The sequence below is a fragment of the Bombina bombina genome, chromosome 2 (assembly GCF_027579735.1).
Source record: "Bombina bombina isolate aBomBom1 chromosome 2, aBomBom1.pri, whole genome shotgun sequence".
In the NCBI taxonomy this organism is placed as follows: Eukaryota; Metazoa; Chordata; class Amphibia; order Anura; family Bombinatoridae; genus Bombina; species Bombina bombina.
Window position 1 is genome coordinate 894,301,918 of NC_069500.1, and position 17,949 is coordinate 894,319,866.

At 39.0% G+C, this 17,949-nt stretch overlaps 1 protein-coding gene across 3 annotated transcripts in view; it reads left to right on the top strand.

The window, feature by feature from the left end:
• The window catches only part of LOC128649795 (transmembrane protease serine 11C-like), an 81,809-nt gene that overhangs the window by 27,139 nt on the left and 36,721 nt on the right, over nucleotides 1–17,949 (top strand). For all 3 annotated transcript variants that reach the window (XM_053703263.1, XM_053703264.1, XM_053703265.1), the window contains one exon: nucleotides 9,369–9,416. In XM_053703263.1, coding sequence (XP_053559238.1) covers nucleotides 9,369–9,416 — 48 coding nt within the window. The remainder of the gene's footprint in view (nucleotides 1–9,368; nucleotides 9,417–17,949) is intronic.

Consider the following 17,949-nt stretch of genomic DNA (forward strand, 5'->3'; position numbering starts at 1 on the left):
TAATCCTTTTTTTATTTTTTGTAATTTAGTTTTTTTTTGTACTATAGTTTAGTTTATTTAATTGAATTTAATTTTAGGTAATTGTAGTTAATTTATTTAATTAATTTAATGATAGTGTAGTGTTAGGTTTAATTGTAACTTAGGTTAGGATTTATTTTACAGGTAAATTTGTAAGTATTTTAGCTAGGTAGTTATTAAATAGTTAATAACTATTTAATAGCTATTGTACCTGGTTCAAATAAATACAAATTTGCCTGTAAAATAAAATTAAATCCTAAAATAGCTACAATATAATTATTAATTACTAGTCCTAAAGCCCGTTCACACGGGCCATTTTTTGCAGGGTACAGCGGTCCCACCCCTTGCGCTCTCTCCCTGCCCCTCTCTTTTGTTCTCTCTCCCCCCTCTCTTTTGCGCTTTCTCTCCCCCTCTCTTTTGAGATCTCTCTCCCCCCCTCTCTTTTGCGCTCTCTCTCCCCCCTCTTTTGCGCTCTCTCTCCCCCCCTCTTTTGCACTCTCTCCCCTCTCTTTTGAGCTCTCTCTCTCCCTCCTCTCTTTTGGGCTCTCTCTCCCCCTCTCTTTTGCGCTCTCTCTCTCCCCCCCTCTTTTGCGCTCTCTCTATCCCCCCCTCTTTTGCGCTCTCTCTATCCCCCCTCTTTTGCGCTCTCTCCCCCCTCTTTTGCACTCTCTCTCTCCCCCCTCTTTTGTGCTCTCTCTCCCCCCCCCTCTTTTGCGCTCTCTCTCTCCCCCTCTCTTTTGCGCTCTCTCTCCCCCTCTCTTTTGTGCTCTCTCTCACCCCTCTCTTTTGCGCTCTCTCTCACCCCTCTCTTTTGCGCTCTCTCTCCCTCCTCTCTTTTGCGCTCTCTCTCTCCCCTGTCTCTCTCCCCCTCTCTCTCTCCCCCCCCTCTCTCTCTCTCTCTCTCCCCCCCTCTCTCTCCCCTCTATCTCTCTCTCTCCCCTCTATCTCTCTCCCCCCCCCCTATCTCTCTCTCTCTCTCTCTCTCTCTCCCCTCTCTCCCCCTCTCTCTCTCCCCTCTCTCTCTCTCCCCCCCTCTCTCTCTCCATCTCCCCCCTCTCTCTCTCCCTCCTCTCTCTCCCTCCCCCTCTCTCCCTCCCTCCCCTCTCTCCCCTCTCTCTCTCTCTCTCTCTCTCTCCCTCCTCTCTCTCACTCCCCCTCCCCTCTCTCTCTCACTCCCCCTCCCCCTCTACCTCTCTCTCTCTCCCTCCCCCTCCCACTCTCCCCCTCCCACTCTCCCCCTCCCTCTCTCCCCCTCCCATCTCTCTCTCCCTCCCCTCTCTCTCTCCCTCCCCTCTCTCCCTCCCCCCTCTCTCTCTCTCTCTCTCCTCCCCCCCCTCTCTCTCTCTCTTTCTCTCCTCCCCTCTCTCTCTCTCTTCCCCCTCTCTCTCTCCCCCCTCCCCCTCTCTTTCTCTCCCCCCCCTCTCTTTTGATCTCTCTGTCCCCTTTCTTTTGCTCTCCCTCCCCCTCTCTTTTGCTGTCTCTCCCCCTCTCTTGTGCTCTCTTTATCTCCCTTCTTGATCTCTCTCTCCCCTCTTGATCTGTCTCTCACCTTTCTTATCTTTTCCCTACCCCCTCTCTCCCCTCTTTTGAGCTGTTTTGAGCTCTCAGACTGCACAGCCTTTCACGGCCCGCCTGGCCCCGCCCCTTCACGCTCGACCACGCCCCCTCACAGGCCTCACGCTCGGCCACGCCCCTTCACGCTCGGCCACGCCCCCGGCCACGCTCGGTCACGCACACTTCTGCTCGCACTGCAGAGCAGAGACTTAGGGACTCTCAAAGGCCAGGTGTGTTTGTCCTCGTGCTGTGCTGTCTACTGCGCATGACAGCTTCAGACAAACACACTTGGCCTTTTATTATATAGGACATTGTAGCTATCTTAGGGTTTATTTTACAGGTAATTATTTATTTTTAAATAGGAATAATTTATTTAATAATAGTAAGTTTTATTTAGATTTATTAAAATAATATTACAGTTAGGGGGTGATAGTGTTAGACTTAGGTTTAGGGGTTAATAAGTTTAATATAGGTGGCGGCAGGGTCCGGAAGCGGCGGTTTAGGGGTTAAATATTTAATTTAGTTGCAGCGGGGTCCGGGAGCGGCGGTTTAGGGGTTAAACATTTCATTTAGCTGCGGCGGTGTCCGGGAGCGGCGGTTTAGGGGTTAATGAGTTTAATGTAGGTCGCGGCGGTGTAGTGGGGGGCAGGATAGGGGTTAATAAATGTAATGTAGGTGGCGGTGGGCTCCGGGTGCGGCGGTTTAGGGGTTAAACAATTTATTTAGTTGCGGCGGGGTCCGGGAACCGCTGGATAGGGGTTAATAACTTTATGTAGGTGGTGGCGGTATAGGTGGTGGCAGATTAGGGGTTAATAGGTATTATGTAGGTGGCGGCGGGGTCCGGGAGCGGCGGTTTAGGGGTTAACATATTTATTATAGTTGCTGCGGGGTCCGGGAGCGGCGGTTTATGGGTTAGGGGGGACAGATTAGGGGTGTTTAGACTCGGGGTACATGTTAGGGTGTTAGGTGCAGACACTTCCCATAGGAATCAATGGGATATCGGGCACCAGCGAACATGAGCTTTCGCTGCTGTCAGACTCCCATTGATTCCTATGGGATCCGCTGCCTTCAGGGCGGCGGATTGAAAACCAGATACGCTGGGCCGGAATAGTGCAGAGCGTACCTGCTAGTTCTTTGATAACTAGCAAAAGTAGTCAGATTGTGTCGAACTTGCGTTCGGCACATCTGGAGTGACGTAAGAATCGATCTGTGTCGAACTGAGTCCGGCAGATCGAAGCTTACGTCACTATATTCTACTTTTGCCGGTCTCTAGCCTTTGATAACTAAGGCGAATCAGCCTCGCCACAAATACGCTGCGGAATTTGAGGTTGATGGCTTGATAACTAAAGGCCATTGTATTTAATCAGAAATAAATCACTGAATTTAATAACACTCTCAAAAAGTTAACTAGGGACAAACACAATCTGGGCAGCAACATTTTTGTTTCTATTTTTTCTACTATTTACTAAGATGGTTTTTTTTAAGCAAACTATATATGTTAGACACTTGCAAAATAATAATAGTAGTAATAATAATAATAAGCGTATGTTGACAGGGAACAGTGTAAAATTCCTGTTTCACTCTTCCATGCATTAAATAGCATTGTTGGGACAATGCCACAGGCAGCTTAGCGAATTTGGGATTTTTTGTTTTCTTACTGGCTGTGTTATGGACTTTACAGCCCTGACATACTATTACTTTAATGTTCTTTTAAATATATTACTATGATGATTTTACAACAGCTGGTATTGAGTAATATTTCTGTTTTCCTGTACTGGAAAAACATTTCCAGGTAGCTGAGTCAGAGATACTTATTAAACATCTTCCAATTATGTGGTTTCTTCAAAATGTATCTGTAAAACACACAAGATTACAACATATGAGAGGTTTATTACATGGATTTTATACGGGAATCCCGCTGCTTACTGCTTTCATACCTTTTGTATTATTATGGGTGTTTTCTTTTTGCTGGGTGGTTAAAGGCACAATAAAGTATATATATATATATATATATATATATATATATATATATATATATATATATATATATATATATATATATATATATATATATATATACAGGTAGCCCTCAGTTTACGCCAGGGTTAGGTTCCAGAAGGAATGGTTGTAAATCGAAACCATTGTAAATTGAAACCCAGTTTATAATGTAAGTCAATGGCAGTGAGGGGGATAGGTTCCAGGCCCCTCTCAAAATTGTCATAAGTAACACCTAATACATTATTTTTAAAGCTTTGAAATGAAGACTTTAAATGTTAAACAGCATTATAAACCTAATAAAATAATCACACAACACAGAATATATAATTAAACTAAGTTAAATGAACAAAAACATTTGCTAAACAGCATTATAAACCTAATAAAATAATCACACAACACAGACTTCACTTGCATTTTTCTGCAAACAGTTCTTTCTATGCATTCCAATCTGGACTGATTTATAGACAGGAAGATCTTGTTCCTTTGAAATCTGCTCGATAGCTCAGGTCTGGTTAAACTGATTAATTTAAGCTTGCTTGGCTTTGCTGCAACACAAGCGGACAGCTCCACCTACTGGATATTTTAATAAATGCACTGCTTCTCAATGCTTTTCAATAGCAGTCACATGACTGGAAAAAAAGGTTGTTATTCTGAAACGGTGTAAATTGAACCGTTGTAAAACGAGGGCCACCTGTATATATTGTAAAAGACTTCCTGTCTGCCTGGAACTTTACTTGCACAACCCTCTATGATTTTAAAGGGACATTGTACACTACATTTTTCTTTGCATAAATGTTTTGTAGCTGATCCATTTATATAGCCCATCTGGGAGTGTTTTTGTAACAATGTATAGTTATGCTTATTTTTTAATAACATTGTGATAATTTTCAGACTCCTAACCAAGCCCCACAGTGTCAGATGTATACTTATGTCTACAGACTCCTGCTAGCGCCTGTTTGTGTTATCTGTCTTTTCATATGCAGGGAAGGGGGGAGTGTCTGCTATTCTTGTTTTCCTACCCCTTTCAGTGGGTGTTCAAGCCTAACCTCATCAACAGTGCTAAACTGGGAGCTTCTAATTAAGTTTTTAAAAGGTTTTATACTTGATTTTTATATCAGTATCTGTACATATTCTTCTTTATAGTAGTGTCTATTACATGCAGTTATATGAAAAATGGTGTTTACTGTCCCTTTAAGGCAAACAGTCACGTCTAAAACTGATGTCTAAATTAAAAGGCCTGCGGACAGTTTGTCTGTAGTTCACAGCAGAAATCCAGCAAATCAAATAAATAGCGAGTTTTCTGCATAGATTCCAGAGGGCAATCTGCTTATTGGTGGCTGAACATAATTTAAATGCCTCTTTTCATTGGTTCACCAGATGAGTTCAGCTAGCTCCCAGTAGGGCATAGATGCTCCTTCATAAAAAAAAAATATTCCAAAAGAAAGAAGCAAATTTGATAAATTAATTAAATGGGAAATCCACCAATCAGCAAATAGCACCCAGATGCCGAGCTTACCTTGCTGTGCTTTTCAACAAAGGATACCTAAAAAATGAAGCAAATTAGATAATAGAAGCAAATTGGAACGTTGTTTAACATTGTATGTTCTATCTGAATCATGAAAGAAAAAAATTGGGCTTCCTGTGCACTTAATTTCCCCCACTTGGGCTTCCTATGCACTGGTATACTGAGGATTTGCTTAGAAGGGGCTAAACACATCAGACTTTTCATTTACTGTGACTGGAATTCAAAGAACATACTAATAATTCAGATTTACTGGGGCATTTATGGGTCTATTAACCTATTGCCCACAATCACTGCTTCCACTGCTTCAACAAAGATCAAAACATGAAAAGTTACCTCATAAAGGGCCAGATTACGAGTGGAGTGCTAACAGTTACGCGCAAGTGATAAGGGGTTTATCGCGGGTGTTTGCGCTCGTTGGGTTTAACTATCGTATTTCAAGTTAAAAGTAAACACGATCGCTTGAGCGCAATCACAATTTACGCTAGTAATAATTACTGCGTCTTCAGAGTATCTAAAATTATACTACCAAAATATTATGCGCTTGTTTTTGGGCCTGGCTCTGCTGTAAAGTGTCCCTGGAATTTTTTTTTTTCAAATGTTGCCAACTATGCTTTAAGGCTTTTGTCTTGCAAAATGTGTGCAGTATTAAAAAAATGTAAATATAACCTGGGAAAACAGGTTACAGTAATCTGGAACAGTGAAGCAACAAGGAAGTGAAGTAGCGACATTTTACCACGTGAATTCTATTCTGGTCTGCTGGAATTTACTTTCTGCAGTATTGATCTGTTTATTTAAGTAACAGATCTGTTGGGTGATACTAGTAGAGGCATACTCAATTACAGTTTCATTTAGGTCCATTTTGTTTCCAAAAAACAAGCTTTAGATCTTTACACATATATACTGTATATACTACTTTGCAAATTATTTAGGCAGGTGTGAAAAAATGCTGTAGATTTTTCATCTGTTAACGCTGCATTTTGTTAATTGATAAAAAATAACATTTCTATTTTTTAAACCATTTTTCCACACCATAAAACTTTTGTACAGTAGGCTGTGTCTATCTATATATCTATCTCTCTCTCTCTCTCTCTCTCTCTCTCTCTATATATATATATATATATATATATATATATATATTTATATATATATATATATATATATATATATACAGGTAGCCCTCAGTTTACGCCGGGGTTAGGTTCCAGAAGGAATGGTTGTAAATCGAAACCGTTGTAAATTGAAACCCAGTTTATAATGTAAGTCAATGGCAAGTGAGGGAGATAGGTTCCAGGCCCCTCTCAAAATTGTCATAAGTAACACCTAATACATTATTTTTAAAGCTTTGAAATGAAGACTTTAATTGCCAAACAGCATTATAAACCTAATAAAATAATCACACAACACACAATATATAATTAAACTAAGTTAAATGAACAAAAACATTTGCTAAACAGCATTATAAACCTAATAAAATAATCACACAACACAGACTTCAATTGCATTTTTCTGCAAACAGTTATATCTATGCATTCCAATCTGGACTGATTTATAGACAGGAAGCTCTTGTTCCTTTGAAATCTGTTCGATAGCTCAGGTCTGGTTAAACTGATTAATTTCAGCTTGCTTGGCTTTGCTGCAACACAAATGGACAGCTCCACCTACTGGCTATTTTAATAAATGCACTGCTTCTCAATGCTTTTCAATAGCAGTCTCATGACTGGAAAAAAAGGTTGTTATTCTGAAACGGTGTAAATTGAACCGTTTTAAAACGAGGGCCACCTGTATGTATGTGTGTATATATACAGGAGTGTATATCATTACCAAGAATTTAATTAAAGGGACAATGTACATCAATTTTTATATAACTGCATGTAGTAGACACTATTATAAAGAAGAATATGCACAGACAGTGATCTAAAAATCCAGTATAAAACCTTTTAAAAACTTACTTAGAAGCTCCCAATTTAGCACTGTTGATGAGATTAGTCTGTGACACCCAGCAAAAGGGGCTGGGAAAGCAGGAAGAGTAGATACCCCCCCCCCCTCCCTGCATATGAAAGGCCCATTACAAAAACAGGAGCAAGCAGGAATCGGTAGACTTCGGTCTACATCTGAGTCTTTTAGGGTTTGGTTAGCAGTCTTAAAAAATAAGCCAAACTATACATTGTTACAAAAACACTCCCAAATATGCAAACAAAAATCTTGTGTACAATGTCCCTTTAATAAAGGCAAACGTGATACAATAGACATGTCTTCCACTTCTGGTCTAGTTCTTTCTGTTGTAGCAATGGCAATGGCCAATGCCCTACGGCAGTTATATCTAACCTTGGCACCCTTGATGTTTCAGATCTACATTTCCCATGATGCTCAACTAGGCTGCAGAGTGCCCCAAAGCATAATGGGAAATGTAGTTCCAAAACATCTGGGGTGCCAAGGTTAGCCATCACTGGGCTGGGCCTCAAAAAAAGCATGATTTCAGAATCTTTTTGTTTGCACACAGTTTAATAAGCTTCATATATATATACTGTGTGTATATATACTGTGTATATATATATATATATATATATATATATATATATACTGTATATACTGTATATACATATATTTTGTTTCCACTATCTCCTCTGTACTCTTTTTTTTTTTTTTTTTTTTTTTTTAAACTGTTTTAATGAGTAATGTCCGTTAAAGGGACAGTCTAGTCAAAATTAAACTTTCATGATTCAGATAGGGCATGCAACTTCAAAGAACTTTCCAATTTACTTTTATAATCAAATTTGCTTTGTTCTCTTGGTATTCTTTGTTGAACTCTAAACCTAAGTAGGCTCATATGCTAATTTATAAGCCATTGAAGGCCACCTCTTATCTCAGTGCATTTTGATGTTTTTCAAAGCTAGACAGCCCTAAGTTATGTGTGCTCACTCCCGTGGAGTTATTTATGAGTCAGCACTGATAGGCGAAAATGCAAGCTTGTCAAAAGAACTGAAATAAAGGGCCAATCTGCAGAGGTCTAGATACAAGGTAATCACAGAGGTAAAAAGTATATTAATATAACCGTGTTGGTTATGCAAAACTGGACAATTGGTAATCAAGGGATTATCTATCTTTTTAAACAATAAGTAGACTATCCCTTTAAGTGGAAACATCTATTATTTCTGAGTTGTTAAGAATGCTACAAATGTTTGAATGCTACAAATGTTTTGCAGACAGTTGAAGAGAAAAGTGCTACAAATGTTAAAATATTATACTTTAATATCATTTTAACAGCGCTAATATAGTCCTTCTCCTTTAAAGTAAACTTCATACACATTTGACAAAGAGAATCAATTATTTTTTATAACGTTATTACTAGCTTTAATTTTAGAACATTTTAATGCAATTACAAAATGTGATAAAAAGTCTTTAGAAGTATATATGTTGTAAAAATATTATTAAACATAATCAGTTGGGGAAAAAGATGCCATTGTGGTTAACACAATTTCTGCTGCGTTACACACATTCTCCAGCCTTAAAGGATTCCTAAACTTTAAATTTTTGCTTATAAATAAATTATCACAAACGAATCTACACAACTCAACTATCAAAACGTACCCACTTTGACCTTAAAACGAGCGTTATAAGTGGAATAAAACTATATATATTATTTTTGAAAAAACGTTTTTGAAGTCAAACCCCCGTTTATGGTGCCTTCAATACAAAAATCTGTCTCCAATCACAATGCGTTTTTGTGCATATCATTATCGCATTGTTATGTCACCTGGCGCATGCACAATACAATCCAAGGGTTCGCGCATACGCAGATTGCCGCTCTGATTCCTCAGCCTGCTGGTTCAGAGGAAGGTGACGTATAGGAGGACGTGTAAGAAAGATCGCGCATGCACAGTACAGACAAAGTCGGACATCTTGATAACTCAGGTTATAGTGAATAATTCGTTCTTCAAAATGTATCTTATAACGGTGGGTTTGGAATTCAATTAATTTTTGCAGCAGAATATAGAGAGAACGGTAATAATATGACAAGCAAAGCCAATTACAAATATCAATATAGAGAGATTTAAGCTAACTTTTTTCAATCGTTTAGTGTCCCTTTAACAGACTGTTTAATTATGAGGTATTTTGAACACAATTTGTAATTAGCTAACATCTATAGATTTGTGTTTCAACATGTTTATTTTAGATTGTAGAAAGTAGTTTACATTTGTTACTATGGAATAATGGGGTTATCTTGATTACAAAAAGTCCAAGAATAACAGTTTTCTGTTTCCTTTTATTTTAGCTTACAGCAGTACTACACCGAGTTATACTACAGAGGAATCTTTTACAGGTGTGTATGATACTATGATCAGATGACCACAATTAATAGTCTTACAACTTGTGATTTTTTTTGATAAACTACACCTGAGTGATTTAAATTCTAAGGCCTAGTAGTTTCCATTGCTGTTGTAATTAAACTGTGTACACATAGAACATCTTCAGACTTTAATGGCGATGTTTGTTACTGCCACTTTACACGTTTTACAGCAGGTTTGAAAACTAGGCCTAAGTGTATAATGCTACAAAAACAAATAAAACTTGTTCTAAAATGGTTCTCAGATATTGTTTATGTTATATCTGCTATCAATAAAACTACAGTATTTTTTTAATATGAGAAGGAATATAATAATCATCATTATGATGTGGTGATAATTGGCTAGTGAAATTAGGAATATTGTTTACTAGAGACACGTAGTACTTGGTCAAAAGATCAAGTGTGCTTGTACTTCAGTGGCACGGGCCTACTTTCTTGTGAAGTTTGTCAGTGGCCGCGTTCGGGCAGCGCTTACTCCCAGCGCCGGCACATAGGCAGTGGTGATGACGTGGCGCTGTGAATACGTCACCAGTTAGGGAGCTTTGACAAAATGCTCCCATCGCAACGTCCCCCGTCACCACGCATTGACTATAGTAGGCATGCGCAAAGGGATCTGCATAGCAGAGATGCTTCTAATTGCATGCAATATTTCTAATACCTTTTAAAGAGACATCTTACATATGAATTATATATGTGTAATCCATTATCGTGCAGTAGATCCCTTTGCACATGCAAACGTTTATTATTAGCTCCCTTACTTGTGAAAGTATTATTAAATTTACACGTATTTATATAAATATATATATAAATAAGTGCTGTAAATTTAATAGTACTTTTACAAATCGTGATAATAACTGATGCATATTACTACATACGCCGTTTTAATAGTTTTATGTATAGCAATGCACAACTGTGCCAACTGAAAATATGATTTTCTACATTTATCAACATAAAACTATATTTTATTAACACTATTCAAAAATTAATACACTGACTGACTGGCACATGGAATACTAGAGGTTATGGCCCCTATTTAAGAAATTCTGGCAGACCTGATCCGACAGTGCGGATCAGGTCCACCAGACCTCGATGAATACGGCGAGCAACGCCGCCCACTGCAGACTCGCGGCCAATGGGCCGCCAGTCGGGGGGGGTCAATCAACTCGATCAGGTGGATTTCCGGCGATGTCTGTCCACCTGCTCAGAGCAGGAGGACAGGTTATGGAACAGCGGTCTTTGTGACCGCTGCTTCATAACTGCTGTTTCTGGCGAGCCTGCAGGCTCACCAGAAACATGGGGTATCAAGATCCATTCGGAGCTTTATAGATAGGCCCCTATGTCCCTAATAAACTTTTACATTATTGTAAACATGGCAGCCTCCACGAGCAACACGTGAGCTGGTGCAACGCCGCCCCCTGCAGACTCACGGCCAATCAGCCGCCAGCAGGGGGTGTCAATCAACCCGATCGGGTTGATTTCCGGCGATGTCTGTCCGCCTGCTCAGAGCAGGAGGACAGGTTATGGAACAGCGGTCTTTGTGACCGCTGCTTCATAACTGCTGTTTCTGGCGAGCCTGCAGGCTCACCAGAAACATGGGGTATCAAGATCCATTCGGAGCTTTATAGATAGGCCCCTATGTCCCTAATAAACTTTTACATTATTGTAAACATGGCAGCCTCCACGAGCAACACGTGTGTATATAAATATACTGTATGTATATGTTGCTCGTGGAGGCTGCCATGTTTACAAGCGTCTGAGCTTGCTCTGAAAAGTCACAGCTTTACTAGCACGCTGGAAACCCTGGGACTTCTGTCATCAGAGCTCTGAGGGAACGCCCAGCGCCTCACTGTCAAGTGCTCACAGAACGCTCCAAGCGAGTCCCAGTTCGATTGAAGCGCTTGCCGAACGCGGCCAGTGTGATCTATTTATATATCTGATATGCATAAGAAAATCATAGCTTGCACATAAAACTGATCTTTATTTATTCCATGGACTAATATCTTTTTGCTAAGTGAATAACCCCTTTTTTTATAAAAATAAGGCCACAACAGTGGCACCGAATATGCTTGTTCAAAACACATTTTTACATTTCTTTTAATTGGAGTACATATTATCACCCCCGGCTGACAGGTAAATTAAAAATGTTTTTAAATCTGATTAAAAAAAAATTGGATTTCCTATCCCTTTAACTGAATCATTTTCTTTTGTGATTCAGAAAGAACATACTATTTTAGAAAGTTTCCAATTAACTTCTATTATTACATTTGCTTGTTGCATGATATTCTGAGGCCTATCTATCAAGCTCTGAATGGAGCTTGATGCCCCGTGTTTCTGGCGAGCCTGCAGGCTCGCCAGAAACAGCAGTTATGAAGCAGCGGTCACAAAGACCACTGCTCCATAACCTGTCCTCCTGCTCTGAGCAGGCGGACAGACATCGCCGGAAATCAACCCAATCGGGTTGATTGACACCCCCCTGCTGGCGGCTGATTGGCCGTGAGTCTGCAGGGGGCGGCGTTGCACCAGCAGCTCTTGTGAGCTGCTGGTGCAATGCTGAATACGGCGAGCGTATTGCTCGCCGTATTCAGCGAGGTCTGGCGGACCTGATCCGCACTGTCGGATCAGGTCCGCCAGACTTTCTTAAATAGGGGCCTCTGTGTTGAAGAGATATCTATGGTATCTGGAACACTACATGGCAGGAAATAGTGCTGCCCTCTAGTGCTCTTGCAAACAGATAACATTCTTGCAAAGCTGCTGCCATATAGTGTGCCAGACACGTGCACGCTCCTGAGCTTACATCCCTGCTTTTCAACAAACGATACCAAGAAAACAAAGAAAAAATAATAAAAGAAGTAAATTAGAAAGTTGTTAAAAAATTGCAGGCTCTACCTGAATCATGAAATGAAATTTTTGGGTTTCTTGTCCCTTTGAAATATATTATTTCTGAGGTGTTGTTAATAAGCTGAATGCTAAAAATGTGAAACATATTTTTATATTAACCCTTTGAGTGCTAATGACGGCTTTGAGCCGTCACAGAGTTTCTCAGCACTTTCCCACCTTGAGGGAGATCTGGGGGCTCCTAACAAGTCCTACCCAGGCGATCGTGCCTGTAGAGTGACAGGTATCGCTGGTGCTTCATGTGATGCGCGGTTACGTCACGCGCAATGACGTCACCGCGCAACTTTATTTATACTTAACAATGTTAAGTATAGGAGGAGGGGGCATGCTGCTTAGAAGCCTGTATCTCAGGCATCTAAGCAGCTACAGACCCCCAAGACCCATTGTTGGAAAGCTAATCACCTAACCTTTCCAACAGTGTAAGTCTTGGGGGTCTGTAAAAAAAAAAAAAGTTAAACATTTTTTTCAAAAATTAAAAAAATAAACAAAAACTTAGACAATATTAGCACCCAGGTGGGAAAGTGCTTATCACTCAAAGTTAAAATACCTCGAAAAATAATTTTATTTATGTTTGGCAATGGGCACTTCATGTATATTTACACATTTAAACTGACCTTAATCTATAGAGTTTAAAGAGACATGAAACCCAATTTTTGTTTCTTTTATGATTCAGACAGGGCATGTGCTTTTAAATAATTTTCCAATTTACTTCTATTATCATGTTATTGGCTCACCCTATGGGACCCATTTATCAAGCTGCGAAAGCATCTTCGGGGGCCCAGCTAGTTAAGTACCTAAAATGTGGTGGAGTGAAATGATTCCGATCAAATCCGATCAGGATGATTGACAGCCCCTGCTCACAGCCGATTGACCACCAGTGAACATGGGGCGGCATTGCACAGGCAAATGCTTGTGTAATGTTAAATGCTCACTACAAGGTTCAGCGCACATGTTCCCAGTGGCAAATTATGTTCACAGTCCGTCCGACTTTTGGTAAATAGCCCAATGTGTTTAACAAACTTCCAGTAGTACATTGCTGCTTCAACAAAGGATACCAAAATAATTAAGCAAATTTCATAATAGAACTAAATTGTATTCTCTATCAGGAATCATGAAAGAAACATTTTGAGTTGCATGTTCCACTTGCTATTATAATGTTATTGTGTATTTTATGTAGAGTATTTTATATTTTATATTATTTGATAAATAGCCTTAATGAAAAAACATAGAAATTCAAACATTTTCTAAATTGTTCTTGCCTTCTTAAAGGGCCATAATACCCAAATGTTTAAACACTTGAAAGTGATGCAGCATAGCTGTAAAAAGCTGACTAGAAAATATCTCCTGAGCATCTCTATGTAAAAAAGAAAGATATTTTACCTCAAAAGTTCCTCAGTAGCCACCTCCCATTGTAAAGGATTTCTAAGCAGCATTTTAGTGTGTCTGTCCTGGGACAGCTGAAAGGATGAGCATCGTGAACTCTCATATTATTTCACCAATCAGGTAAAGGAAGCTTACTATGAAATCTCATGAGAGTTAAGTCAAATCTCATGAGATCACAGTAAGAGTCCATGACCTCAGCACTGCTGATGCTCATTGGCTGCTGTTCATTTCTTCATTTTTTTTTTTATTTTTACCTGCAGCTGGGAGCAGGTGAAGTATAACTTTTTACACAGAACTAACTCTGCTGAGCTGAGGAGATTGGTAAAATATCTTCCTTTTTTACATAGAGATGCTCAGGTGATATTTTCCTTTAAGCTTTTTACAGTTATACTGCATCAGTTTCAAGTGATTTAGCATATGAGTATTATGTCCCTTTAAAGGGACATAAAACCTAAATTTTTTTCTTTCATAATTAAGATAGAACATATAATTTTAAGGAACTTTCCAAGTTACTTCTATTATCTATCACCTAGATTACCAGTTTTGCGCTATAGAGGGTGCGAAACAAACGCAACAAAAGTTGCGTTATTTCACCCTCCATAGTGCTGCCATTACAAGTTTCTGAAAAGCCTCCTTGTGCGTGCGATATGGTGGCGTTACGCTCTATACCGCACAAAAGCCAAGGGCTGCTTTGACATGCTCGTGCACGTTTTCCCCATAGACATCAATGGGGAGAGAGTGTTAGAAAAAAACTAACACCTGAAGCGCGGAATGAAAAGCTCTGTAACGCAACCCCATTGATGTCTATTGGGAAAATAAAGTTCTGTTTAAACCTAACACCCTAACATAAATCCCAAATCGAAACACCCCTAATCCAACGCCCCAACATCGCCGACACCGAAATAAAGTTATTAACCCCTATTCCACCGCTCCCCGACATCACTGCCACTAATAAAAGCTATTAACCCCTATTCCGCCGCTCCCCGACAACGCCGCCACTATAATAAATTTATTAACCCCTAAACCTCTGGCCTCCCACATCACTGCCACTAATGAAACCTGTTAATCCCTAAACCGCCAGCCCCCCACTTCGCAAAAAAATAAATTAAACTATTAACCCCTAAACCTAACAACCCCCTAACTTTATATTAAAATTACAATATCCCTATCTTAAAATAAATAAAAACTTACCTGTGAAATAAAAAAAAACTAAGTTTAAACTATAAATTAACCTAACATAACTAATATACTGAACTATTATACTAAAATTAAAATAACTTGTAATTAAAAAAACTAAATTACACATTAAAAAAACTAACACTTCAAAAAAAATATAAATTTATAATAAAATTTTTAAAAAAAGACTACTAAATTACAAAAAAATTACAAACGAAATTATCAAAAATAAAAAACAATTACACCTAATCTAATAGCCCTATAAAAATGAAAAAGCCCCCCCAATAAAAAAAACCCCAGCCTACAATAAACTACCAATAGCCCTTAAATGGGCCTTTTGTAGGGCATTGCCCTAAAGAAATCAGCTCTTTTACCTGTAAAAAGACCCCCCAACAGTAAAACTCACCACCCAACTAACCCCCCCCCCAAAAAAAAACTAACTCTGACAAAAACCTAAGCTACCCATTGCCCTGAAAAGGGCATTTGTATGGGCATTGCCCTTAAAAGGGCATTCAGCTCTTTTACATTGCCCTGAAAAGGGCATTTAGCTCTTTTACCTAAAGCCCAAAACCCTAATCTTAAAAAAAAAAAAACCCTCACCCAAATTAAAAAAAAAAAAAACACTAACCCCCAAAGATCCACTCACAGTTTCTGAAGTCTAGACATCCATCCTCATTCAGGTGGCAAGAAGTCTTCATCCAGGCGGCGAGAAGTCTTCATCCAGGCGGCGTCTTCTATCTTCATCCGGCGAGAAGTCTTTATCCATGCGGCGTGGAGCGGATCCATCCTTGATGACATCTGGCGCGGAGCGTCCTCTTCATACGGTCACTGTTTTGAACAGCCAATAGGATTTCAGTAGCTCTCATCCTATTGGCTGATTTGAATTTCAAGAATCAAATCACCCAATAGGAATGTAAAAGAGCTCAATGCCCTTTTAAGGGCAATGCCCACACAAATGCACTTTTCAGGGCGATGGGTAACTTAGGTTTTTGTTAGAGTTAGGTTTTTTTATTTTGGGGGGTTGGTTCGGTGATTAGTTTTACTGTTAGGGGGTCTTTGTATTTTCTTACAGGTAAAAGAGCTGATTTCTTTAGGGCAATGCCCTACAAAAGACCCTTTTAAGGGCTATTGGTAGTTTATTGTAGGCTAGGTTTTTTTTTTGGGGGGGGGGGGCTATTAGATTAGGTTAATTGTTTTTATTTTCGATAATTTCCTTTGTTATTTTTCGTAATTTAGTATTTTTTATTTTTTGTAATTTTAGAATTAATTTTTTTTAGTAGTGTTAGTTTTTTTTTTTTAATGTGTAATTTAGTTTTTTTAATTGGTAGTTATTTTGATTTTAGTATAATAGTTTAGTATAATAGTTATGTTAGGTTAATTGTTAGTTTAAACTTAGGCTTTTTTAATTTCACAGGTAAGTTTTTATTTATTTTAAGATAGGGATATTGTAATTTTAATATAAAGTTAGGGGGTGATAAGTTTAGGGGTTTATAGTATAATTTATTAGTGGCGATAAGGGGGGGCTGGCGGTTTAGGGGTTAATAGGTTTATTTAGTGGCGGTGGTGTTGGGGAGCAGCGGAATAGGGGTTAATAACTTTATTATAGTGGTGGGGATGTGGGCGGGCGGAAGATTAGGGGTTAATAAGTTTTAAATAGTGTTTGCTATGTGGGAGGGCGGCAGTTTAGGGGTTAATAGGTAGTTTATGGATGTTAGTGTACTTTGCAACAGTTTAGTTATGAGTTTTGTGAAACATTTTTCTTACACAAAATCCATAACTACTGCTTTCAGATATCGGTATGGATCGTGTTGGTATAGGCTGTAATGCAAGCATTTTAGCCTCACCGCACAACCCGTAATACCGGCGCTATGGAAATCCCACGCAAAAACGTCATATTTTTAGTGCGGGATAGATGTTACGTTACAGGCAAAAATGCTTGCGGTATAGCTATACCAACACGACTCGTAATGGCTGCATTACTGTTTTTATGCTGAAATTGCCATTTTTTTCAGCATTAAAACCGTAACGCACAACGCGTAATCTAGGTGTATTTTTCTTAGTTTTCTTTTTACCCTTTGTTGAAAATCAAGAAGGTAAGTTTAGGAACGTGCACGTGTCTGCAGCATTATATGGCAGCAGCTTTGCAACAATGTTATACAATTAGCAAGAGCACTAAATGGCAACACTATTTCCTATCATATAGAGCTTTAGAAATGTGCACGCTACCTATCTAGATATCTCTTCAACAAAGAATAACATGAGAACGAAGCAAATTTGATAACAGAAGTAAATTGGAAACTTTTTTTTAATTGTGTTATCTATCTGAAAAAAACAAAAGAACAAAATCGGTTTCATGTCCCTTTAAAATACTTTCATTTTGTGATAGAGAATAACAGAGCTTAGACATTCTTACTGGGAACATTTATTAAGACATTTTATGAAATAGTTTGTGGCTGGTTCACTGACATTGCTCAATACAGAGGTGATGACAAGTGCATCATTTAAAATTGGTTAAGAATGTAATTTTAAGACTATCGACCCTGCACTTCTGTGTGTTTAACACCTGCAAGGGGATTAAACACACAGTAAAAATGCAGCTTGGGACCGCGGAGCACTGCAGTTCCCGTGCAGAAACCGCTGCTGATCCAATTATATACAGTAACATTATTTAAAAATTCTTGTAAAACTATTATATACAGTAACATTATTTAAAAATTCTTGTAAAACTATTGTCATATACTACTCCAGACACACACACTCCTGAGCTTACCTACATGCTTTCCATCAAAGGATACCAAAAAGTAAATTTGATTATAGAAGAAAATTGGAAAGTATTTTAAAATTGTATGGTTTGTCTGAATCATAACAAAGATGGAGTTCATTTTCTTTTAATTTATGGACTCATTAAATTAATATATATTGCTGTATATAACCGACTGAGACCAATCAGGGCCCCCGGGCACTGTCTCACACTGACCCAAATTGATTCAAATTTATCCAAATGAACATTGAAGCCTACCTGTCCTGCCCCCCACCAGACAGACCCTTGACAGGA